A 26,254-nucleotide genomic window follows, 5' to 3' on the forward strand; every position below is an offset into this window, starting at 1 on the left:
TGTACAATAAATCATTTAAAAAATAAATTGGAAGAAAATACTGTATAAAAAAGAGCTGGAAAGCCCATCACATATTATACCACACAGGCTCGGGATTCAATTACTTACGAGACACTATATGTAAGGCATTGGCTTCAGAACATTCCCTGAATCCCATCACCACTTTCGTCACTGCCTCTACATTTCACATAGTGTTTGTACAATAATCCCATTCATTCCAGGAAGCGTAACTCTTTACCATATCTCACTGGCGCTAACCATTTTTTAAAATCACACGTTTACAAAGGCTCCACAATTATGTGACAATTCAGGTGATTGTATGATAGCAATCAGCATCTCACCAAAGCTAAACATAACCAACGACCTTCACAGTACACACACTACATGTACATCCTTCAATATCACCCTAAAGTCTAACTATAAACCCATATTGCACACTATGCGTGCCCCTGAGTAAGAGTCTTGCCGGACAATCCTTCATCAATAATCCTGACATCTGATACAGGGTCTTTCATGTCAAGAGATTGTCTGAAAGCGCTTCACAGGATATATCGGAAAGTGTAGTGCCTGTGTATTCTGTAGGCAAGCAGTAAACCAAGGGGGATTACAACATACACGGGGGTGGGGGGGGTATGCAGAGTTCCGAGATAGCTATAGATTCCCCCTGTGGGTTAGCGTAAAGATTTCAGCTTCATACAATTAGTACAATATTCACAAAGACTCTACACAATAAACAGCTTCACAGTGACAGCGTGTGGGTATCAGGAGCCAGTGGGACAAACGCCAGATTCCTCAGAGCAGGAAAGGGCAGGATTATCCAGTCAGAAGCAGCACTGTTCTGCTCAGAACAATAGCAACAGCAGCAATCACACTGAACACAAGGCACGACCTACCGATAACATAATTTTGTTGTAAACATTTGATTCGGAGCAACACGTAATTTTCTGGATAATAAAATGGGAGTTAAGTGTAAAAATACGTTCTGTATATAAAAAGCCTCAGTAACCTGAGTAGATACCGCAATGATTTAACAATCAGATAACCCGAAGATGCTCAGGATTATCTGGCACAGATTTATACTAGGAACAGGGTGTTTCGGGGCTCATCACTCTCCAGGGACCTGCAAACGCAAAGCCCGGGAGCCCCAGAGGCAGGAACCTACAGGACTTAATGTACTTAATGTCCCATTTCATCACGTCTCGCCTCATACATGATTGATCAGTAAAACGGCCTAAACACACACACGCACACACACACACACACACACACACACGGCATACCCACAAAACACTTCTTTGTCACCTACAAGAAGCTCCAACCTGGAAGCATTGGGAAGCAGTCTCCAGGTATCTGGAGGGAATGACACATAAGGTTTGGCCAGATCCCGGGTTTCTCCTAACCCCCTCTCCGGCCTGGGGGTGACTTGGGAACGTCAATCAGTCAGTGCGATCCCTTGGGCTGGGCTCCCGTCACCAGTCCAGACCCTCTTGTCGGAAGGTGAAGCGCGGGCTATTCTCACTGTAGAACTGAGCGAACCAGCGACGATGGCGAGCGATGGCTGCATCCTCCTTCAACAGCAGCGGCTTCGAGATGTACTTCTTGTTGTTCCAGATCATCACGTCCCGCTCAAACTGAGAGAGAGAGAGCGTCAGTCACCAAGACAAGGCGACCCCACTCCCCTTTCCCTAACACTCACGACAGAATACCCTCCCAACACAGCCTCCCCAACGCAGATACACGCAGACAGACACACAGCTCCCCCCAACGCAGACACACACACACAGCTCCCCCCAACGCAGACACACACACACACAGCTTCCCCCCAACTCAGACACACACACACAGCTCCCCCCAACGCAGACACACACATACACAGCTCCCCCCAATGCAGACATACACACACACACACACACAGCTCCCCACAATGCGCGCACACACAGCTCCTCCCAACGCAGACATACACACACACACAGCTCCCCCCAACGCAGACACACACACACACACACAGCTCCCCCCAACGCAGACACACACAGCTCCCCCCAACGCAGACACACACACACACAGCTCCACCCAACGCAGACACACACACACAGCTCCCCCCAACGCAGACACACACACACACAACCCCCCCACCTGTAGTCAGAGTCTGGCTGTGTGGTTACCTGGACACATTCCGCTCTCAGGATGAATTTGGGGATGATGGCGGGGACTCTGGCCTGAAAGTAGATGCTGTGAGCCACTCGCTGCAGCAGCGGCTCCACGGGGGTCACACAGTGTAGGATCACCCCCGAGCCCAGCACCGAGTGGCTGATAAACAGGTGCACAATTCCGGGGCCCACCTTGAACAACACAAACACAGACGGGTGGAGGCCGGGGATAGGAGAGGCTGAGAGAGGGGTGGGGGAGACTGAGGGATGGGAGGAGGACGAGAGGATGGGTGGTGGGGAGGCCGAGAGGATGGAGGGGGCAGGCCGAGAGAGGTGTGGGGAGGGATTGGATTTGGGAGGGTCAAAGAGTAAGTTTTTTCCTTCAAGACGGGAAGGGTGTGGAGGACGCAAAGCAGGCAGGTGTGGAATGGCTGGTGGGGGGGTTTTGAAGAACACAGAGGTGGGGTGGGATGGGGGTAACATGGTGGAGGGCCGTAAAAGGAATACGTGGGTGGGTAGTTCTCACTGGCCGGTCAGTCAGTCAGTCAGTCAGTCAGTCAGTCGGTACCCACCTGCCTGGCGACCACATTCATGTCCAGGAGGGGGAAATGGTGGCCAAAGACGCAGAGGGTGTGGTTGATCAGCATGCGGGCGCAGTGCTTGTTGGGTTCCGGCTCCACTTCCCAATCCACCTGCCGACAACATGGAAGTTACACAGTCACTTCGCTTTACGGTTTATTCTGTGAAGTGCTTTGAGACGTCTCGAAGACTTGACAAGACGCTGTGTCAAACGCAAGGATTATTATTATTTAATTCTAAGTTTCCCTCATCCCAGACCTCGGCCACACTCCCACTCCCATCACCATCCATCCCACCCCACCAGCGCTGCCCTTTCTCTCCATGCTCTCTCTGACCCCCCCCCCACCACCCCCACCCCAACCCCCCTCCCTACCTTCCAGTCGTGTGTGGTGAAGGACCACAGTTTGGAGTTACTGTAGCGCAGGTCGGCACCACTCAGGAAGCTGGGCTTGTGCAGGTGAGCAAGGTGAGCAAAGTCGGACGCGTTCTCTGGAATCTCCTAACACAGGAAGGAAAGGGATCAGCTTCTCCCCGGCACAATGTCCATCTCTCTCCCCGCGCCCCCCCCCCCACCTGCCCAGGCACACACAGGAGCCACTCGCAACGCACGCACATAGACAAAGACTGACCGACAGGCTTCCCTTCCCGATGCTCTTGCAGCTACAGGACCAGCCCTTGGGTTCTGTGGGGATTGAAGAGGAGGGGAGAGGAGGGGGTTACCTGGATGTGAGAGTTGACGTAATGCTCTGTCCGCCCGCGATACACCCACTGGCCGCTCTGGATCTCCTCCTGCCCGTCGATGCTCCAGGTGGGATTGATGCCGTCGCAGTGATACCACACGAACACCATCCCGTTCAGCTCACACGTCGGCCATGTCTTAATACGAGCGAAATCCGGCACTGGTGAGAGGGGATCAACGGCCTCAGCTACAGCCGCAGAGCCCCGCCACTCCCGCTTCTCCCCACCCCAGCTGCCCATTAGCTCCCCCCCTCAACTGTAGCCTCCCTTTGCCCTCCCGTGCTCTGCTCCAGCTGCTCTGACCTCACCCCCACCCCCCAATCCAGTGCCCCCCACAGGCTCCCATCTCCCCATAACCCGGCCCCTCTCCCTGAGGCTGCTGTTGCTGCACAGCTGGCTCTCGCCCCCCCCCACTTTACTCACCTTTCTCCGCGTACGGAATCTTGGTGCATTTTCCATCCTCGCCCCGGAACTGCCAACCGTGAAAAGGACATTCGATACAGTCTCCGGCCACTCGCCCGCCCACCGCCAGGTTAGCGCCCAGGTGCGGGCAATAGGCGTCCACCACGTGGGCGCGACCATCCTGTGCCCGGTACACACACACCTGCTCACCTGGGAGAGGACAGCAGCCTGTCAGTGTCCACACACACACGCACACACCACACGCACACACCCTGCAGCATATACACACACGCATGCACCACACACACACACACACATACACCCTGCACAATACGCACACGACACCAAAACTCCCCCCCCCCCCCACCCCCCCCAATCCACAAACACTGCACACAACGCACATACACATTACATGCACTACACAGTGCACAATACACAACACGCACTAGAAATACGCTGACGCAAAATAATCAGCGCTCAGACACGCGAGCCCAGGTGAAGGGCGCTAAATAAATGCAAGCTGTTGTATTTGAGAATGTGCCGAGAAGCGGCTTATCACAGCGTGAAGACAACTTAAAGCGCTTCACAGGATTTACTATGAAGTGCAGTGACTGGGTATTTGTAAGCGAACTCAGCAGCCAATTTACAAACCGCAATGTCCCACAAACAGCCATGAGGTGAATGACCAATGTTATCTGGGCGGATTGTGGCAAATGGACCTCAGGTTAACGGCAACCTCCAGCTCAATTTCCCTGACATAGGCCTTGAACCCACAACCTTCTGCATCCAACTCAACTCTGCTTAGGGTTGGGTTTGGAGCCTACACTTCAGAAACTGTAGATTACAGAAACGATTCTCACAGAATAAGGAGGGAGGGAGTGAAGTTCAGTGACCGCGGAATCACTTGTTCGAGTGATTCAGCAATGTGCCGGGACTGCAAGAACAGGTCAAACAGGATCCAAAGGAGAAAGGCAGGCTTGATCGCTTCGATGTGACACTTCGCCAGAACCTGCAACTCTTAATTCTGCGTTCTCTTTGCTATCGGGTTTGCTGCAGAAACTCAGGCAAACCCAGCGGAATACATTCAGAGAAACCTAAAAGCGCTCAACAAAGTGATAAGGCGCTATAGCAATTGCAAGGATGATGATTATTATTATTATTATAAGCTGAGGCAGCAGAACAAGAGGGCACAGGTTCAGGGTTGCAAAAGGCAATTTTTGGACAAACACCAGGAAGTATTTGTTTACCCAGAGGGCATTTAAAGATTGGGGCCCTCGAAGCTGGGACTCATTCATGACCCGGTTTGGATTAATATGCGCCGAAAGTCCTTCTGCATCCAAATCCAAACCTCTCGTGCAGAACACCACCAGGGCTGCAGGGAACAATAAACCTTGCATTTGATACAGCTCCTAATCACTTTGTCAAGACATCTCACGGGATTTTACTGCGAAGTGTAATGACTGTGCATTTCTAGATGAACGTGACAGACAATTTGCACCCAGCCTTGAAGCAAGTGACCCATTTTAACTGGGTGTGGGTGGATTGTCAACCAGGACAAAGGTGGGGTGGGGGTTAGTGGGGGATTGGGGAGAAGGAAATATTAGTCCACAAGATATTAACGATATTCCATTAGTCCACAAGATATTAATGTCCACCTGAACTCGCCTTGACATTGAACATAATTTTCTACACAGCAAGCTGGAGAGCGCGAGAGAGATAGAGAGCGGGTTGTTGGCAAGAGGAACCCTGTTGCTCTCCACAGTGACCTCCTGAATGTGGACAGTCACAACAGCCGACCTGAAAACCCAAGGTTGAGAGGACGTGTCCTGGTGATCGTCCTTGCAGAAGTCATTCACCTCACTCACGCAAGTGCCACTGCTCGCTTGCTCGCTCGCTCGCTGTGGGAAGACTGATTGCAACGTTTGCCCTTCGNAAAAAAAGGCCACTGGACTTGGCAGGGATTGCCGTGAAGGGCTTTTGAGACGTCAGCACGACAAGGCTCAAGAGAGAAGCAAAGCGGCGGGGCTATGGGGTAAGAGCGGGGGAGTGGGACTAGTTGAATAGCTCTTTCAAAGAAGCAGCACAGACACGATGGGCCGAATGGCCTCCTTCTGTGCTGTAAGATTTTATACATTGTATGTGACTGAAGCTATAGGGCAAAAGCAAAGCAATTCACCGAACCTCCTCCTGAGGGAGCTCCGGCACTACACCAGAAGCTCCCAGTAGGACTGGGACATTTTCCCCCTATTGACTGTAACCCTTTACGCCCGGAAAAATAATTGTCGCACTTGATGTAGCTCCTACACCATCGAAACGTCTCCAAGTGATCACTACAGTGACTGTGCAATTTGTAGGCAAGCACAGCAGCCAATCTGAGCACATTACCGTCTCACAAACAGCCACGAGGTGAATGACCCATTTATTTGATGCGGAGATGAGAGGGCTTACCAACTGGGTCGATTTCACGACCCTCTCACTTGTTTCCAAACCTGCGCCAGCATTTTGAAGGGTGGTGGTCACTGTTCACCCACAAAAATGCAGCCATTACGCTGCAAAGTCAAAGCATAGGGACCTTGAGATCTTTTCATGATACAATAAGGTGCTGCACAACGTGCATTTACACCAAATACAAATTTGCATTCAGATGTAAATGCCAGAAAGCCGATAAGGAAACTCTAGGGCATAGGCTGACAGCTGCTGGAAGGAGTTACGTGAAGTCCATGACCTCATGTTAGTATTTCCAGCGCCTGGAATCTACCTTGATTGGTTTGCAGAGGGGCAGGCAGTTGCTGCTTAAACTGCCCAAGTCCCTCTTGTTCAAAGGCTTATAATGTATGCAAGTTTGTCATAAAGTCGTATTAAATTTATGGTCCCCACTGATACCACTTATATGAGGTTTACTGTACTATTATAATCATTCACACTGCACAAACAGCCACGAAGTGAATGACACATTTTATTGGGGGGACTGGGCTGTTGGCCAGGACACCTGCAAGTTCAGTTCGCCTTGAGATAATAATAATAATCCTCGCATTTGACATAGCGCTTTTCACGTCGGGAGGACGTCCCGAAGCGCTTCACAGAATATACTGTAAAGTGAATTGACTGTATATTTGTGGGCGAACGCGGCAGCCAATTGCGCACAGCAATGTCCCACAGACAGTCGTGGATTGAAAATGACCAATTTTTTTTATTATTGTTTGTGGTTTTGGAGGGATTATTATTAGGCTCTGTGTGGAGTAAGGAAACTTGCCCAAGGTTTCGCCCTCTGCCTGGAATTGAACTCAGGTCTCTCACTTGCAAAGCGAGTGCTCTAACCACTGAGCTACAGGACTCCACAGGAGATCTTTAATGTCCATCTGAACAGGTGGTCAGGACCACAGTTTAACGTGGAGATACAACTTAAGGGAGTTTCTCCTGGTGTCCTGACCAAAGCCCCACTAACAGCCATGCGCCGAGTCACTCACTTCACGCGTGGCCGTTGTGGGATGTTCCTGTGTGCAAATTGGCTGATGTATTCACATACAACTACACAATCATTGCAGTTTAGAGCAACTCCCCGTAAAGCACTTGGAAACTGAGCTGTTTGCCCGCTACGGGTGGGTCGCTGTATACAGGAGAATCAGCGGCGAGCACTGAACACACATCGGCCATCATGTACTGAACAGAAACACAGCGTCAACTGAAACAACCACGGAGATGCTTTGGCAACTGGTCCAACAAGTCCTGAACCTGCTCTTTGTAGCCCTGCCAACTCGCTGGGTATCTAAGGCAGTGTTTATCACTGTGGGAAATGTTTTACTTGGACGCTCAAAGGAATAAATCCATTATTATGTTTTATAATTGATACTTCTCGTTGCTTAGTGTTGAAGGTCAGAGAGGCCATTGCTGGAAATCAAACACTGCCTTTACAGTTGCACTGAATTGTTCTACTGTGAACAACTATTGTTAAGCATTCCCAGGTCAGCTACAACACAGGGCAGGACAGGTCCCACCCCAGGGACCCAGCCTCGTAGACCACATCACCTGTCATCCATTGCAATCCTCACTGATTCTGCACAAACCAAGTTAAAAATATAATAATAATCCTTGCATTTGATATAGCGCCTTAACACGTCGTTGAGACATCTCAAAGGGCTTTACAGAATACTCTGTTAACTGAATTGACTGCACATTTTGTGGGTGAAAGGCGGCAGCCAATTCAGCACAGCAGCGTCCCACAAACAGCCATGGATTGAGTGACCAACATTATTGGGGGACTGTTGGCCTGCATACTGGGATAGTGCGCTCTTTTTGAACAGAGCCATGGGATCTTTTGACAAACAACTGGACTGGCAGACATGTCCTCTGGTCGGTATCTCATCTGAAGGCGGCACCTCCGACAATGCACACCCCCCCAGCACTGCATTGGAGCGTCACCTTAGCCGATGTGATTCCAAGCCCCAATAATGGGACTTGAACCCACAACCTTCTGAGTACGAAGGGGAAGCGCTACCGACTGAGCCAGGCTGACACACTGAAGGTGCAGCTCGTGACTGTATTTGCAGGCGAACGTGGCAGCCCATTTTACTCATCAACAGTCATGATTTATGTATCTTTAATTTAGGGGACACCAGGAGAAACTCCCTCCTCTTTTCGAACAGTGGGGTGGGGTCTTTGTGACATCCACCTGAACAGACAGACCAGACGGGGACCTCGATTTAACACGCCCCCCCCCCCCCCGCCCCCCACCACGGGAAATGTCCTCATTTGAATCAGACCTGCGACTGAATGGGAGGACTCCACCTTGGTTACAGCGTCCTGCAAACCAGCTCACATTCCTGGAAACTGTGTTGCATGTGTTACAGCGAGAAACAATGATTCTCAATCCCTCCCTGGCCCTCCAGAGATACGCGGCATCCAAAGAGCACACTCGTTTACCCCACCACTCCCTACTCCCGCCCCACCCCGCATTCTTACTCCCAACACCCCAACCCACCCAGAAATCTCCTTCCCCCACCACAGACCACATTGGTTCACGAGATCAAATGCAAGGCTTAGAAATTACTATTGTTGCTTTGTCAAAGATTCCAGCTCAGAGTGAAAGCATACACAACCCCCACCTCCCCCCCACCCCACACACACAGACATAGTCTCTCTCCTCTACCTATCCTGAACTTTACACTGTATATTTGCCTTGGCGATTTCAGTCGTCACATGATGGGGCATTTTTAATGTTTAATCACCGGGCCCAGCCAAGCCCATGGACAAACCTTGCACAACCGAATAAACGGTCGTGGAACTCGCTCGGGAGCCTCTCTTGTTACACGGGAGGCTGAGACTGCCCTACATTCAATCCTTTCAATAGGATCTGCTGCAGGTACCAAAACTGGAGCGGAGAATTGCTTTTGAATCAAGGTTTTTTAAAAAAATATAGTGGTGGCCAGTTTATTGTGAGTAGAGCTAATCTATACCTTAAGTGTTGGGTCACAGGGCACCGCACTAGGGTACAGATCTAGTCATCTGAAGTGAGGAGATGTTTTATCGACGGGACAGCATGAAGGGACAATCCAGAGTTTGGAGAGAGGCATAGATCTAAAAAAAAATGGGCTGCTCGCCTTGAATAACAATAGTCATCATCATTCGAAGAGAGAAGGTGTCCTAGCAAACAAATCCTCACCCCCCACCGCGCCAAATAAATTGGTCACTCACTCCATGGCTGTTTGTGGGACGTCGTGGGAGAGAGAGAGAGTGCGATTAGGACTTCTCTCATCACACAGGCAGAGAATGCACTCCCGCAGTTTCATCCGTTTGATAATTGAAAGCAAAAGTGTTAGGGAGAATATTTGCTCCGCTGTACCTCATGCATATAAATAATCTCATCAGGTAACCCTGAAAACACTATCCTCGTGAAGCTCCATTTCCTATTCTTTTACTACCAGTACAGGCAAAGCGCATTCGGCCCTGCGTTCATTCTATTCACAACGTTTAACCAAATACCATTCATTAACTGTTCTGGTCTGGAAAGGTCAGGGACCTGCAACATTAACTCCTTTTCCTCTCTCCATAGAGACTGCCCAACCTGCTGCGTGTTCCCAGCCACTTCTGCTTTTATATCATTAACTGATCCTTCGGGAGCTCTTAAAATCCTCGCAGATTAAACGACCCTGTACCTCATCTCCCCCACTGCCACCCGTGCCTCCAACTCTCCGCATCTTCATTTCGATGGGGTTTCGGGAAACCGTATTCATGTGCCACCCACTGCTCGTCTGCACCAGCCAAGGCCAAGCCCACACTGTGACCTACCCCGGTTAGCTCTGTGCCCACTCCCTCAGGACTGTCCATCATGAATCCTCACTGAAAGCTCCCACGTTGGCCTAACCCTGACACATGGGATACAGTGAGCCAGCCCGCCCCACAACCTACTCCGTGACGCAATATCAAGAGCAATATAAACTCGCCTTGGGACTCAGGCGGCTCCTTATAAACACCCTCCTGTAAACACTGCCCTCAGATTCATGTGCTGCCATCAGCTTCCAGCTGGTAACTCATGAGGTTCAGAGGCAGAGGGACAGAGTCGGGTGTCACCTACATACACGCAGAAACAGACCCCAAGCATGCGCGTGCATGCACCCCATCCACCCCCACCCCCACGGCAAACAAACACGACGCTGCCAACTTTTACACAGACCACATGAGCTGCAGCTACGAAAGGTAATTATAAAGCGCATCAGCTGTGCAATTAATCACCACGTTAGGGCATATGAAAATACACACAGTGTTTGGGGCCTTTGTAGTTTTGAGACGTTGCGAAGACGTGATAAGGCGCTAAATCAAATGCGAGGATAATTATTATTATTATTATTACTACAGTGAAGTCAACGTTAAAGGATGCATCTTCGGACAGAGGTCATGAAGCTTTCCCACTGTAGTATTTTCTTTGCTCAAGTGGGTGGTCTCTGACATACAGTAACCTATCACTCTCTCTCCCTCTCTCTCTCTCTCTCTCTCCCTGCAACGCAGAGTGTCCAACATGGCTCGGTCTCAGGCGGCTTCGGGATTACATTACGTTTTCAACCCCTTTAAGCTCAATATCCTTGACTCATAGAGTCCTGTAGCTCAGGGGTTAGAGCACTCGCTTTGCAAGTGAGAGACCTGAGTTCAATTCCAGGCAGAGGGCGAAACCTTGGGCAAGTTTCCTTACTCCACACAGAGCCTAATAACAATCCCTCCAAAACCAAAAACAATAATAAATTGGTCATTTTCAAGCCACGACTGTTTGTGGGACATTGCTGTGCGCAATTGGCTGCCGCGTTCGCCCACAAATATACAGTCAATTCACTTTACAGTGTGTTCTGTGAAGCGCTTCGGGATGTCGGGAAGACGTGAAAAGCGCTATATCAAATGCGAGGATTATTATTATTATTATTATTATTTATAAGCACTGGATACGTCTGTCTGTAAACGTCGAAATGTGCCAATGTTCCCTCAACCTTACACCGCGTCAACTTAAGACTGTGAGCTCGACATCCCGGTGTGTGGTCTGGAGCCCACAAATCTTCCGACCCGGAGGCAGGAGGAGCGCGAGCTCCCGCCGGGAGCCGGGCTGACCGACACCTAAGCCCCGACCCAGCGCCTTCGAGCCTCCCGTTTTGTCGTGCGGCTGATTGTAAACCAGCAGCGACCGTTGGATGGGACCCTCGGTGAGTTTCCCAAAGGCCTGAGTCACCGCAGGCGACACGGTGACGGATCAGTATCCGACCGGTTCGACCGCATTCCTGGGCCTTTCTCTCCTCTGATGGGCAAACCCGAAAATTCCAGTCACGGCAGCAACCGTCTCGTGGCAAAAAGATGTACGAACTATCTTGTTATCCGCGTCCCCACCTCATCTCAGGAATTTGCGTCCCCGGTACAGGCGGTGGATGTAACCGCTCGTCTGATGGGGCCGTACGCGCTCTCTGGGGGGTGGTGGTGGGTGGTGGTGGGTGGGGGGTGGGTATGTGTGGGGGGGGAACTTGGATTTGATCCGGTCTAAAGCCCACGTACCAACCCAACAGCAAATCGTACCCGTCCCGTCGGGAGGACACGACATTGGCGTTGAGGGTTCGGTTTGGACCCGACGCCTCCACCCCACCCCACCCCACCCACTCCCACCCCACCCACTCCCTCCGATGTCTGGTCTGATGGACGTTAAGGATCCTATGGTGCTATTTGAAAAGACGTCGCCCCCCCCCCCGCTCACACATCCCCTCCCCACCCCGCTCACACCCCCCCTCCCCCCCCCCCCCCCCCCGCTCACACACACCCTTCCCCCCCGACACACAGCCCCCCTGACACATAGCCCCCCGACACACAGCCCCCCTGACACACACAGCCCCCCCTGACCCACACAGCCCCCCTGACACACACAGCCCCCCCTGACACACACAGCCCCCCTGACCCACACAGCCCCCCCTGACACACACAGCCCCCCCTGACACACAGCCCCCCCTGACACACACAGCCCCCCCTGACCCACACAGCCCCCCCTGACACACACAGCCCCCCCCCTTACACACAGCCCCCCCCTTACACACCCCCCCCTTACACACAGCCCCCCCTGACACACACAGCCCCCCCTCACCCCCCCCCCCCGACCCCCCTGACCCCCACTTACCGAGCAGACTGACCCCCCTGACCTGTGTGGGGCGGAGTAGGTGCGAGTCCAGGACGCGGTACCAGCCGTTGGGGTACACGGGCGGCAACTCCCCGACCTGTCGCCGCCGCCGCACCTCGTTCGCCGCCCGACGGGGGCTGGAGCCCGGGTCCGGGGCATAGCCCACAGCGTGTGGGGACCTCAGCAGCTCCAGCGGCGCCGCGCACAGCCCGTACAGAGCCCAGAGGGCGGCCCCCACCCCCAGCGCCAGCGCCCCCCACCCCAGGCCCCCCCACCCCCAGCCCCCCCCAGGGCCCCCCCCACCCCACCCCCACCCCCACAGACCCCCCCACCCCCCCAGGGCCCCCCCCACCCCGACCCCCACAGCCCCCCCCACAGACCCAGCGGCCACTCCCAGCACATCGCCCCGACCCCCCGACACTCACTCTCTCTCTACACAGCTCCTCTTCCTCTCACACTCCTCTCACACTCCCTCTCTCTCTCCCCTCACACTCCCTCTCTCTCTCCCCTCACACTCCCTCTCTCCCCTCACACCCCCTCTCTCCCCTCACACTCCCTCTCTCCCCTCACACCCCCTCTCTCTCTCCCCTCACACTCCCTCTCTCCTTTCACACTCTGTCTCTCTGCGGAGGAGCGGCTGTTTTTGCTGCTCCTGAATCCTGGCGCCGCCCCCGACACCAGCGACAGAGTGAGAGGCAACACCCCGGGGGCAGAGTGAGGGGCAACACCCCGGGGGCACACTGAGGGGCAACACCCCGGGGGCAGAGTGAGGGGCAACACCCCGGGGGCAGAGTGAGGGGCAACACCCCGGGGGCACACTGAGGGGCAACACCCCGGGGGCAGAGTGAGGGGCAACACCCCGGGGGCACACTGAGGGGCAACACCCCGGGGGCAGAGTGAGGGGCAACACCCCGGGGGCAGAGTGAGGGGCAACACCCCGGGGGCAGAGTGAGGGGCAACACCCCGGGGGCAGAGTGAGGGGCAACACCCCGGGGGCAGTGAGGGGCAACACCCCGGGGGCACACTGAGGGGCAACACCCCGGGGGCACACTGAGGGGTAACACCCCGGGGGCACACTGAGGGGCAATAGCCTGGGGGCAGAGTGAGGGGCAACACCCCGGGGGCAGAGTGAGGGGCAACACCCCGGGGCAGAGTGAGGGGCAACACCCCGGGGGCACACTGAGGGGTAACACCCCGGGGGCAGAGTGAGGGGCAACACCCCGGGGGCACACTGAGGGGTAACACCCCGGGGGCAGAGTGAGGGGCAACACCCCGGGGGCAGAGTGAGGGGCAACACCGGGGCAGAGTGAGGGGCAACACCCGGGGGCAGAGTGAGGGGCAACACCCCGGGGGCAGTGAGGGGCAACACCCCGGGGGCACTGAGGGGCAACACCCGGGGGCACACTGAGGGGTAACACCCCGGGGGCACACTGAGGGGCAATAGCCTGGGGGCAGAGTGAGGGGCAACACCCCGGGGGCAGAGTGAGGGGCAACACCCCGGGGGCAGAGTGAGGGGCAACACCCCGGGGGCACACTGAGAGGCAACACCCCGGGGGCACACTGAGGGGCAACACCCCGGGGGCACACTGAGAGGCAACACCCCGGGGGCACACTGAGGGGCAATAGCCTGGGGGCAGAGTGAGGGGTAATAGCCTGGACTGGACCAGGCATGAGGGGCAATACCCTGGACTTACTCGGGCAGGAATGAGGGGCAATACCCTGCACTGGGGCAGAGCGAGAAGGAAAGACTGATCAACAGCACTTGCAATCGTACCATTGTTTGAGCGGTGTCTTCGGGAGAGAACTGCGACGGCACCGATGTGGTAAATTCGGGTGAATTGAACAAGAAGCTGAAGGCGGTACCGCAGCCAATCTGTTCACCTTTATATCATCAGAACCTCAGGGCTTTGAGCTCACAGTCCGGGCAGGAACACAGCAGCTCGCCTACAAACACACAGTCACTCCACGGTAACTCCCGCAAAGCGCTTGTGAACAAGATTAACAGCAGCGGCAAAAAATGCGGTCGTTCAATCCACGAGTGTTTGCGGGGACGCTGCTGTGAGCGCAATTGGCTGCCGCGTTTCGCCCACAAAATATGCAGTCGATTCACTTTCCAGTACGTGAAGAGCTTTGAACACGTCTCAACGACGTGATGAGGCACGACATCAAATGCCACGATTATTATTCTTATTAATACCTCGACCACTACGTCCTCTTTTAAATATCCCGATTGATTCCGTTACCTGCAACTTTATGGACTGCTGCCTTCAGCGTCGGGGGTGGGGGGGTGGGGGGGTGGGGGGCGTTATTCAGCCAGGTCAGTGTGGTCACTGGGAACGTTCATTGCGGGATATGATTTAGTTCGTACACGCTGAATGGAAAGGGTTAATGGCAAGGAGCTCAAGAGCTTAAACGTGCTCCGTTCGCCGACAAATACGCAGTCGCTCCATTTGGCAGTAAAACCCGGTGAAAGCGCTTTGGGACGTCCTTCTGATGTGGAAAGCTCCGTAACCAAATGCAGGATTATTATCGATAACATCCCAGTATCTTGGAGTGTGCCGTTATTGTAAAGCCACAGCTATATCTTGTTGGCCAGCAGGGTGTCTGACACATGGGAAAAACCATCACCATGCACAAGGACTCGAACCAGACCGAGAGCCCCAAATAATAATAATAATAATAATAATAATAATAATAATGGTTGCACTTGATACAGCGCCTTTTCACGTCTTTGAGACGTCTCAAAGCGCTTCACAGAATATACTGTAAGGTGAATTGACTGTGTATTTGTAATACACGTGTACGCCACTCACCACAGAGGAATTTCTGTAGGTCTGGAATGGAATGTGCATTCTTCCCCTGGAGGGATGCGCCCTGTTTACCTCATTGCAGAGAGTAGTAGACTGGGACAGGCGAGAGACAACGCTTAGGACGCTGCATGTGTTCACACCCCTGAGTTCCGCCTGACATTGCGTGGTGCGTAAGAACATTGCACGATGCGAGGGAAACTTTCCAGACCCGCTTCCAGTGGCACGGTACGTGGCGTTAGAGCTACAGAAATTTACAGCGCAGAAGAAGACCATTCGGTGTCTGTGACGGATCCTTTAAGAGCAATCCTTTCAGTCTCGTTTACCAGTGCTTTCACCATAACTGTATATTTTGCCCAATTTATGTGCCCCCCCCCCCCCCCCCACCGGCACCTTTCATGACGGGAGGACGTCCCAAGATGCTGAACAGGCCAGGGTTTGCACCCGAGTTGGAGGGTGGGGGGGTGAATAAAGATGGTTGAGAGCGTGGTCGAAGAGGAGGTCTTGAGACAGACCTTGACGGAGGAGAAAGAAGGGTTGAAGGGAGTTGCAGAAAGTGAGGGCTGAAAGCCTGACCAGCGATGGTAAATAAAATATTATTCGGGAGAGAGTCTACAGTTTACTTCATTTTAACGTAACGTTTCGGCGCGTCCAGAATTTGTCAAACCTGCCGAATGCCGTCTTAGCGCCGAAATGCGTTTTCCTGCGGTTTCTTGAAACAAGCTGCCGGGAAACGAGCTGTCGGGCATTAAGCTGCGCTTAACGACGTGCCAAATTCTGACGCACTGTGATAAACAGCGTAAATCTAGACCCGGGTGGGATTCCTCTCCATATACTGTATCTCTGATGCATCGGGGCTGACCGAAATGAGGACAACATGAATTGTGCAAGGAAATTGCAGTGTTTAAGATGGTGATGGGTGTATGGAGGGGAGGGGGGGAGGGGGGGGGGGGGTTAGTGTGTATGTGTATATTCTACATTACAGAATGAACACCACACGACATGACTGCAGCATTGAGGATGACTGACGTGCGAGAGAGAGCCATCATCCATCCATCCCAGTGATGCTGAACCAGTCAGAAAGAAACGAAATCGGTGGATTTCAGAGGAAGGGACCAATAACGCGAGGGATGGAGTGAGAAATTGCACGTTTCAGGACCAATAATAACTAAGCCCTTTTTTTTTTTTGCACCAATCGCATAGGGAGGGAGAGAAAGAGAGAGAGAGAGAGAGAGAGAAAGAAAGAGAGAAGAGGAGAGAGAGAGAGAGAGCAGCATTGCAGAATCCCAGGGATGCAGAAAGCATCCTCCATCCATCCATTCATTCATTCCGGCAGCTCGGGAATTAGGATCAGCAATTGGGGAAGGGACGAGAAGGAGAAGGAGGAGGAGGAGGAGGAGGAGGATGAGGAGAGGGGGGGGATAAATCAGGTAAAAGTCATCTGCGATTTTAACAGCGATTGCTGCTTAATTCCGTCTACATCTGGACCATATTTGCAGAGCCAACAGATAGCACATCGACTGCAGCGACTGTCAGAGAGTGGGGGTGGGTGGTGGGGTGGGTGGGTGGGGGGTAATCACTGCATTGCATTGGATGCATCACGACTGAAGCTCACCTTGGGGAGGGGGGGGGAGGGGGGGTGTGGGGGGGGTGCAACGAGGCATCTCTGAGCTTATTTTCTTTTGTTTTCTCTTGCTCTTTCTGTCGAGGTGGGGGTGGGTGGTGGGGGAGGGGGGTTTCTTGAGCGCGTAAGAAAGGCAGCTGCGTTCGGGCAACGAGCGATCATGGGGGGCTACCCTTGGCTGTGGGTCCTCCTCCTGTCCGGCTGGTCCCGGCTCCCAGCCCCGGCGGGCGCTTCGCCCAAAATCGTCAACATCGGGGCGGTTTTGAGCACCAAGAAGACCGAGGGCATCTTCAAGGAAGCCGTGGCTCAAGCCAACCGCAAGTACGGCACCTGGAAGATCCAGCTGAACGCCACTGCTGTCACCCACAAGCCCAACGCCATCCAGATGGCTCTGTCTGTCTGTGAAGATCTCATCAGTAGCCAGGTACCCCCTAACCCGCCCTAAAATAATAATGCCTAAATCATAATACCACTGCTAACCAGTCATGTCGAGTAATGACCGAACCCCAGGCACAGCTAATTCATCATAATAATAATAATAATATTAATAATATTCCTTGCATTTGATTTAGCACCTTATCACATCGTCGACACGTCTCGAAGAGCTTCACGGAATACATAGACTGTAAAGTGAATTGACTGTATGTATTTTTTTGGGGGGCGAGGGGGGGGGGCGAAACGCGGCAGCCAATTGCGCACAAATTGTTATTATTACTTATTTAATATTAATGCTGAATAATAGCAGCCAGACCCAGTAATACTGAGTAATAATAAACAACAGTGTCGTGTAATAGCCGTACCCAGGAACAGTATCGATAGCGCACACTATTGCATAACAGATGAATAATTATAGCAGCTAGATACAATAATACTAAGAAATAACATCACCCAAAAACATTAAAATTGGGTAAAACCAGCTTATCAACGGTAATACTGAGCATTAATAGCACACAGCCACAATAATACTGAACATTAACAGCACACAGCCACAATAATACTGAACATTAATAGCAAATAAAATTGAACAAGAACAGCACGCAGACATATTAAAACAGAACAAAAACAGCACAAAGGCAGTACGATTGAGTGATAATCATAATAATAATAATCCTTGCATTTGATATAGTGCCTTATCACGTCTTCGAGACGTCTCAAAGCGCTTAAATAGCACACGGGCACTGGAAAACCGAGCCATCACAGCACTAGATATTGCGTGAGATATTTTGTAAAATTTTAATGTGAGCTCTTGACACGTCCTTTTTTGATTAAGTAGAGGAGTCATTTCCCAATATTTTTTCTCTCCTCTTCTACCTCTGTTGCCGCGTCTGTTATTTCCTCTTCAAACAGCGCATAGTGAAGGGAGTTTCTTCCGGTGTCTTGGCCAACAATCCCCCAACTAAAATTGGGCGTTTGCTTCATGGCTGTTTGTGGGACAATTGCTGCTTGTGCGCAAAATGGGCCTCCGTGTCCATCCTGAAATACACAGTCACTCCACTTTCACAGGGTAATGTTTTGAGACGGACGTCCTCCTGACGTGAAAGGTGCTTTACCAAATGCAAGGAGTAAAACTGTGTGCTGGGAGCGCATTCCCTGGGGCGCAGTTTCTCTGTGTGGTGGGTGGACTGAGCAGATGCCTAGGTTTATGTTGGCTGTGTATTCGATTTGCTCTGTGTATTTAATAACCCTTGCATTTGAGGTTGCGCCTTACCACATTGTCTCACTGACTCAAAGCACGCCATAGGATTTTCTGTTGGAGTGTAGTGACCGTGTTTAGCAGGCCTGCTGTTATTTATTGCTCTGGTTTTAGTCGGCACCGCCTTCGTCACGCTCAGACTCGAATGTTCGAACGCTTTGCTTTCAGCTCCATCCTTTTGAGCATCCAGAACCCTGCAGCTCACTTCCTCTTCCGCACCAGGCTGTGTGGAGTCTATCACCCCCATCCTCGCTCGGCTCCACTGGCTCCCCCATCCCCTGGTGGATCGAATTCAAGATCCTCCCGTTTAAATCCCTCAGCGGCCTCGTCCCGTCCTACCTCTGCGCCTGCAACCCATAACCCTAACACCCTGGCCGCTCCTTACACCAAGGGACCCAGACTGCTTCACGTCTCTCGCTCAACCCACCCACCATCAGTGAATGACCTTTCAGCCAGTCTGACCCTGCTTCTCTGGAACCCCATTCCAGAGTCCCTCCACTTTAAATAATAATAATCCTTGCATTTGATATAGTGCTTTTCATGTCTTCTCGACATCTCGAGAAGGAAAGTGCTTCACAGAATAGACTGTAAAGTGAATTGACTGTATATTTGTGGGCAAACGCGGCAGCCAATTGCGCACAGCAGTGTCCCACAAACAGTCATGGATTGAGAATGACCAATTTATTATTGTTTTTGGTTTTGGAGGGATTATTATTAGGCTCTGTGTGGAGTAAGGAAACTTGCCCAAGGTTTCGCCCTCTGCCTGGGATTGAACTCAGGTCTCTCACTTGCAAAGCGAGTGCTCTAACCACTGAGTTACAGGACTCCACATTGCCTCTCACCCTGTCCCTTCACAGCTTTGAAGCTCATCGTAAGGTCTATGTTTTCGACCATGTATTTGGTGACCCTCCCCATCCGCACTCCCCCACCCCCTAACTCTCCAAGCTTCTCTCTGTGAACACTGATGCAAAGATATCCTCTGGTTCCTTGGATCACGTGATTTATGTTACACTTGTGTGGAATCGATTGGTTTCTGGTTGCCTTTGTCCAGTGCTGTAAGGATTATGAGAATGTCCGAGCCTGGCATCACGGCAGATCTGGTTGCTGGGCAAGATGGCGTGCGGAGGGGTTGCCCTTATTGTCGTGGGCAGGTACAGCCCCAGGAGAGATGGTTGAGGAGGCAGTAACATTGCCTGTTGCGAGGCAATCGGGCAGCTGTCAAAGCCCTGTCTTCTCCTCTCCTCTCCCAGTCTAGCTTTCAGCTCCCTCCTTTGTTAGACAACTCCCAGATGGCTTTGTAAATGGACCTAACAGGTCTCTCGAATGATGTAACTGCTTGAAATGAAAAGGGCTCTTTAAATAAATCCCATTGAGGAGTGTTTAACTGCATTGTGCTAAAAAACATCTTAAACAGGAGCCATACTACCTGGGTCTAACTGGGTTAGGGCTCACTGATGCAGTGCGGATGGATGGCTTTGTTTAGCCTCTGCAGTACGACGTGTATTGTATTCACATAGCTGTGCAGAAACCATTCACAATCTGAATATAGAGCAGCAGAGAGAGACAGGCTGAGAACTGCACCTTGTTAATATTACAGTGCTGCAGAACCATGAATTTGTGCGACATTGCGATGCTCAGACTGGCTGCTGCGTTTCGCCCACAAAATATGAGATTGTGCAATCATAACCACTTTACAGTATATCCTGTGACGTGCTTTGAGATGTCTCCACCAAGTGATAAGGCGCTATTTCAAATGCAAGGATTATTATTATAAATAATAATAATCCTTACATTTGTCGTAGCGCTTTTCATGACGGCAGGACATCCCAAAGCACTTCACGGGATAATATAATAAATAATGCATTTGATATAGCGCTTTTCACATCTTCGAGACGTCTCAAAGCGCTTCACAGAATGTGCTGCAAAATGAATTGGCTGTACATTTGCGGGCGAAACGCAGCAGCCAATTGCCACAGCAGTGTACCACACTTTTTTTTTCTTGAGGGATTATTATCAGGAGTGTGGAGTGAGGAAACGTGCCCAAGCTTTTGCCCTGCCGGGTATCGAACCCAGGTTTCTCGCTTGCGAGGCGAGCGAATGCTCTATCCACTGAGCTGCAGAATATACTGTAAATAGAAACTAATTAAATTTCAGAGCATTAAAGGTTAAAACACGCATATCTTTACAGCAGGCAACTAACTAACAATAGGATCTAAAACAAGATGTTTGAAACCGGTGTGGCTATTTTAAGTACTTCTTACAAACATCTTGTTAAGAATCCAGTATTGAGCTGCCTGTTTTAATAATTGCATTTAATGTAGCATCTGGAATGTCAAAAAGCACTTCACAGGGAACTTCTGTCAAGTTTGTATTTGCAGACAAATGCCGCAGCCAATTTGCACGCAGCAAAGTCCCCACAAATTGCCATGAAGTAAATGATCAGTTTTATCTAAGGGATCATTGGCCAGGCCACCAGAAGGAACCCTTTTTGAATTAGCTCAATAACAACAACTTGCACTCTTCGGGTAGGGTCTTGGGAGTGCTTGATACGGTATAAATCTGCAGGCCATTCTGACTTCTGAACCTTCAGGGTTAAGATCTGCCTGATATTGTGGAGTCCGTGCCTTTGGGGTATCATTAAAGGATTACATTGTAGGAGGTGTGAGTCTCATGGGTTAATAACTATGATTTTTTCCGGTCGTGCTCCTGTCATTTTCGTGTCTGTTTGACGTGCTATCTTGTCTTTCCCAGGTCTATGCAATATTAGTGAGTCATCCGCCTGGGCAGAATGACCAATTGACTCCGACGCCTGTGTCTTACACCGCTGGCTTCTACCGGATCCCTGTAATTGGTCTGACAACAAGGATGTCCATCTATTCTGACAAGGTAAGGAAGGACATTGTCAGCGAGCGTCTTACACGTGTGCAATGTAAGTTTTTATTCCAAGTCACACATGCGGAAACCCACTACCACGCTTAAGGGTATCGAAAGCAGACTGTGAGTTCCACATAAATATGCCACCTACACATGGAAATTTCTCTGTACTAATAAGCATGTAAGATTCCAGCACTGTTAATAATAATAATATTAATTCTAATCCTCGCATTTGATATAGCGCCTTTCACGTTGGGAGGAGTGTGTTAGAGAGTCAGAGAGGGAGAGAGAGAAAGGGAGAGAGAGAGAAACCGCATAGAGACCAGGCTCAAGAAAGGGGTTGAGACATTAGATGGATGTTGTTTTACCATATTGTCTCACTGTCTCAAGTCCCCAATGGTTCTCCAATCTACACCTGAGCCTCTAAGGATCTGACACTGGGAGTCATAGGAACAGGAATAGGCCATACAGCCCCTCGAGCCTGTTCCGCCATTCTATCAGATCATGGGCTGATCTACACCTCAACTCCGATTACCTGCCTTTGCCCCATATCCCTTGATACTCTGACCTAACAAATATCTATCCGCCTCAGTCTTGAAAATTTAAATGGATCCAGCATCCACAGTCTTTTGTGGGAGAGAGTTCCAGATTTCCACAACCATTTTACACTAGTCTCCAGCTTCCTCTCGATGCTGTGGGCAGATAATAATAATCACAATAATAAGCCTTGCATTTGATATAGCGTCTTATCACGTCGTTGAGACATCTCCAAGTGCTTCACACAATATACTGTAAAGTGTAGGGACTGCGTATTTTGTGGGCGAAATACAGTCACAATTCACAAGATAGTCATGAATGACTCCTCTCTCTCTCTCTCTCTCTCTCTCCTGCAGAGTATCCACCTCTCCTTCCTCCGCACCGTCCCACCGTACTCCCACCAGGCGCAGGTTTGGTTCGAAATGATGCGAATCTTCAAATGGGGCCACATTATCCTGATCGTCAGCAACGACCACGAGGGGCGGGCAGCGCAGAAGAAGCTGGAGACGCTGCTGGAGGAGAGGGAGTCAAAGGTCAGTGTCTGGCCTCTATGTTGCTCTGGGGTGTTCTGTGTATGTAGATATATGTACGTGAACACATTCTCTCCATTGTAAACATGGCTAACATTATGCTTTAAGCATCTGCGGTGTCCTGAGTGGTATCTGACAAAACTTGTACTTTATCATTTCACTTGCTTCATCCTCAGTCAAAATCTCCTATGAGTAACCAACTGCAGGATGAGAGCCGGTCACTGGAGCTCTGCAAAACAGCCTGCAGTTTCTTGTTAAAAGTTTCTTGTTTGTCTCTTGCTTTATATACTTAAAAAAAAGCATCTTCTCAGCCGTGGCTCACACCTTCGCAGCTTACCAACGGGCAGAGCAGTCTCAGTCCAGAAGGGCCCATGCTATAAACCGTCCCATTCTGACCCTTGAGGTTAGAAAGATCTACTTCGGATCTTTCAGATTAGATCAGCCACGATCTGATAGAATGGCGGAACAGACTTAAGGGGCTGAATGGCCTCCTCCTATGTCCTATGTCCATATCACCCATTGGAAACTCATGTTCCCCCTCTCCCACTTTGTACTTTCTGGACCATCGTGCTTCTGTTGAGGGAAAACTTGCCTCAAAATAACCCTGAATGGTAGGCTGCTGCCTACACAGGATGGCTGAGTGTAAAAGCTCTACGGGCCGAATGGCCTCCCTCCGTGCCATCCTTGGCTTCTTGGACATTCAAAACCCTATCCGCCTCTGCACAATGGCGTGACCTGCAAGCAAGTCTGTTTCAGTCGAAAGACGGTTTGAAATGAGACCTGGGAAGGACGCGGAAGATCGTAAGGAAGGATTCCTAACAGAGATGAACGGACGAATGAGGGAAGAATGAGAGCGTGGGTAAAAATAGAACACACTCAATAACTTACAAGGAAACGAGTCAAAGCGATCAGCGAGACCCAGCAACTGGAGGAGGGAGGGAAATCAAGAGGAAAGAACTTGTATGTTTTCAGCGCCTTTAACATCTCAAGGTGCACTTCGCTGTGAAGTAGCTGGCCTCATTCTGTAGGCAGCCACTTTATGCACAGGAATGACCTGCTTTGAGAGCTTTGGGATGGAGGATCGCTGCCCAGCTAACCAGGGGCTCTTTGGTGTCAATCGGAACAGGCAAAAGGGACCTCAACATCTCATCTTCGAGACAAAGTGATCTTTCTTTCTCATCTTATGTTCTTACATAGCTTGGAACGTGACATGTAACTACCAGGATGGTGGAAGGCCAACTAGATGGACCTTGGTCTTCTTCTTTCGCCCAGCAAATTCTTCTGTTCTTACAAGAACCTCCAAAAATATAGCGCTCCCCCTTTGGTACCTCACTGGAGGGTCATTCCAGACTTCATGTCCCGACTTGGGGGCATGAAACTTCAACCTTCCCATCCAGAGGCGAGCATGCTATCACCAGAGCCAGGCTGACACCCAGTCAATCAGTAGCAGGACTGACTGTTGAGCTGAAGAATCATCCAGCAAAGCAGTAGGTCTCAAGTGGTGGACGGTATTCTGTTCTGTGCACATTCTACTGACCAGTTATCAAAGCACGTCACCTTCAGCTAAGTATAACTATGGAAGCGATAGTTAAAGAGGTCACACAAGACAGGGCTGATAGACGGGATTTGGTAGATGCCCTCTCTTTTAGTATAGGATGCCACCAAGGACAGGGAACATAGATCGTTATCGTGCACTGCACTCTGGAACGTTGAATGTACGCCTTCTTTGTATACACCCACTGGGCTCACTGTGAGCATCGACTGTAACACAGCACAGTGAGGGTTTGATTGGTCACTGACACATGCAGAAACCCATCACCATGCTTGAGTATCCAAACCAGACCGAGAGTTCCACGCATCCAACCTACACATGGAAATTTCCTTGTGACCTCAATAGAATGCGCGCTCTGTCCCTGGAGGGACTCATCCTGCTTAACTAATTCCAGAGCCTATTGGGCACAGGTTGGTAAGAAAGTGTGCGTTGGGGTAACTGCTGGAACCTAACCTGCCAAACCCCCATGACTTGCAATTAGCAATTGAGAGAACTGTCCGGCAAGTGTTTCTGCTGCTTGTCCAGCTAGGACCACCCTACCTGTTTAGGCATTGGCTTGCAGATATGAGTGTAGACGCTGTTGATGTAGCCCAAGTGAGTGTGCACACTGTTAGTGCAGACTGCCATCTAGAGGTAGAAGAGAGAACCTGCTGTGTCAGAATGCAATCAACATGCTTTGAGATAACACACTCGGCCAGATTTCTCAGCGAGCTTTGTATTTCTTACCACTTCTAAGTCCTGGTACATTTCAGGCAGATTTCCTGATCCCCAGAGGATAGTAATTTTCTGTCTCAGTATCAGTCTGGCAGCTTATCCTTGACAACTGGGAGGCAGTTGCTACGGAAACCCATGCTTAGAATGGTTTCCTCACTCTTGATGTCTTTGGACCTAAATGACCTAAATGACCAGAAACCAGCACCAACCTAGTGCCAGGCCTCGGGCCCACTTTGGAACCAGCCGCTGGGAGAGTGCCCGTGGCTTAAGGTTCTTTTTGCATTTGCTTCCGCTGCCTGTTGGAGGCACCGCAGAACTTTGCTCAACAGTGAGCTCCCACAAAACTGCCGAACGTCTTGACGTGTGATCGATAAATACGGCACAAGGAATTCTTTCCACCCGCTGTGGTTGAAGAGATCCTGACCTGGGGAAGCTCAGTTGTTACACTGAAGTGTAAGGTGCCTCAGCTGCCTCCACACTCCTACTCTGTCCCTCGAGGCAGATCTTACAATGCACGAGATTCCAAAACGCACACTAGGTTTATTTCTAATGATGATTTGTGCATTTATATGGCACCTATAACATCAAAACACTTCACAGGTAATTGCTGTAAAGCATAATGACTATATTTATAGACGAGCGCATCAGCCAATTATGTGCACAGCAATGTCCCACGAATATCCATGTTGCTAGTGGTTGATCACTTTTATCTGGAAGATTGTTGACCAGGACACCAGGAGAAACTCCCTTCTCTCTTCAAATAATGCTCTCTTTAGCGTCTTCCTGAACAGGGAGATGGGACAGCCATAAGATGACACCCCCACAACAATGTAGCGTTCCCCCCAGCACTGTACTGGGGTTGTCAGCCTAGACCATGAGCTCCAAGCCCTGACGTGGGGCTTGAACCCACAACCTTCTGACCCAGAGGCAAGAGTGCTACCAACTGAGCCAGGCTGACACTTGCAATGTCTGATTCCATGTGAAGCACCAAATGCAATCGGGCTGAGATTAGAATGAGTGAGATATTTAGTGCAAAGCATATTTTCCAAATCAAATTAGCTTTGACTCAAGCAAAGCGCATACCTGTCTTTTTATTGTGAAGGAGACAGTTAGGTGATGGATCTTACCTGCAACCCATTTAAGCAAGCCTCAACAACCTTGCCACAGGAACTATCGTGTGCTGAATATCCTGCTGGTGGAGCAATTGAGTGGTTTGCTATCGCCGAATAGTGCTGCCGCTCCCTTGCAGGAACATTCTAGCATTGCACCCACGATCTTAAATGGGAACATTTTGTGAGGAATAGATTTGTGTGGCAGTTCCATAAAGAAATAACAGTAATTGTGAACAAAGGAACTCAGTGGGCGTTGTAGATTTTAACCTCTGGCAATGTTTTTTGATGCACGATCGTCGAGGAGTTTGGA

General features: G+C 50.8%; 2 protein-coding genes across 7 annotated transcripts in view; one reads left to right on the forward strand and one right to left on the reverse strand.

Annotated features, from left to right (window-relative positions):
• Nucleotide 1: 1 nt before the first annotated feature.
• Nucleotides 2-12,751, reverse strand: zgc:92275 (Rieske (2Fe-2S) protein; the record flags this gene model as incomplete). The annotated part of the gene is made up of 7 exons (XM_042337408.1): nucleotides 2-1,631; nucleotides 2,163-2,339; nucleotides 2,720-2,839; nucleotides 3,100-3,225; nucleotides 3,447-3,625; nucleotides 3,888-4,076; nucleotides 12,502-12,751. Coding segments are annotated over 7 exons (1,203 nt in total), but the record flags the coding sequence as incomplete, so codon positions are not given.
• A 4,280-nt stretch (nucleotides 12,752-17,031) lies between these two features.
• grin1a (glutamate receptor, ionotropic, N-methyl D-aspartate 1a) overlaps nucleotides 17,032-26,254 on the forward strand; it is a 39,351-nt gene continuing 30,128 nt past the window's right edge. For all 6 annotated transcript variants that reach the window (XM_042337564.1, XM_042337567.1, XM_042337566.1 and 3 more), the window contains exons 1-3: nucleotides 17,032-17,356; nucleotides 21,377-21,511; nucleotides 22,393-22,569. In XM_042337564.1, the coding sequence (XP_042193498.1) occupies nucleotides 17,093-17,356; nucleotides 21,377-21,511; nucleotides 22,393-22,569 (576 nt within the window). In that variant the 5' untranslated portion in view covers nucleotides 17,032-17,092. The remainder of the gene's footprint in view (nucleotides 17,357-21,376; nucleotides 21,512-22,392; nucleotides 22,570-26,254) is intronic.

The sequence above is a fragment of the Callorhinchus milii genome, unplaced genomic scaffold (genome assembly GCF_018977255.1).
Source record: "Callorhinchus milii isolate IMCB2004 unplaced genomic scaffold, IMCB_Cmil_1.0 Scaffold8, whole genome shotgun sequence".
Classification (NCBI taxonomy): Eukaryota; Metazoa; Chordata; class Chondrichthyes; order Chimaeriformes; family Callorhinchidae; genus Callorhinchus; species Callorhinchus milii.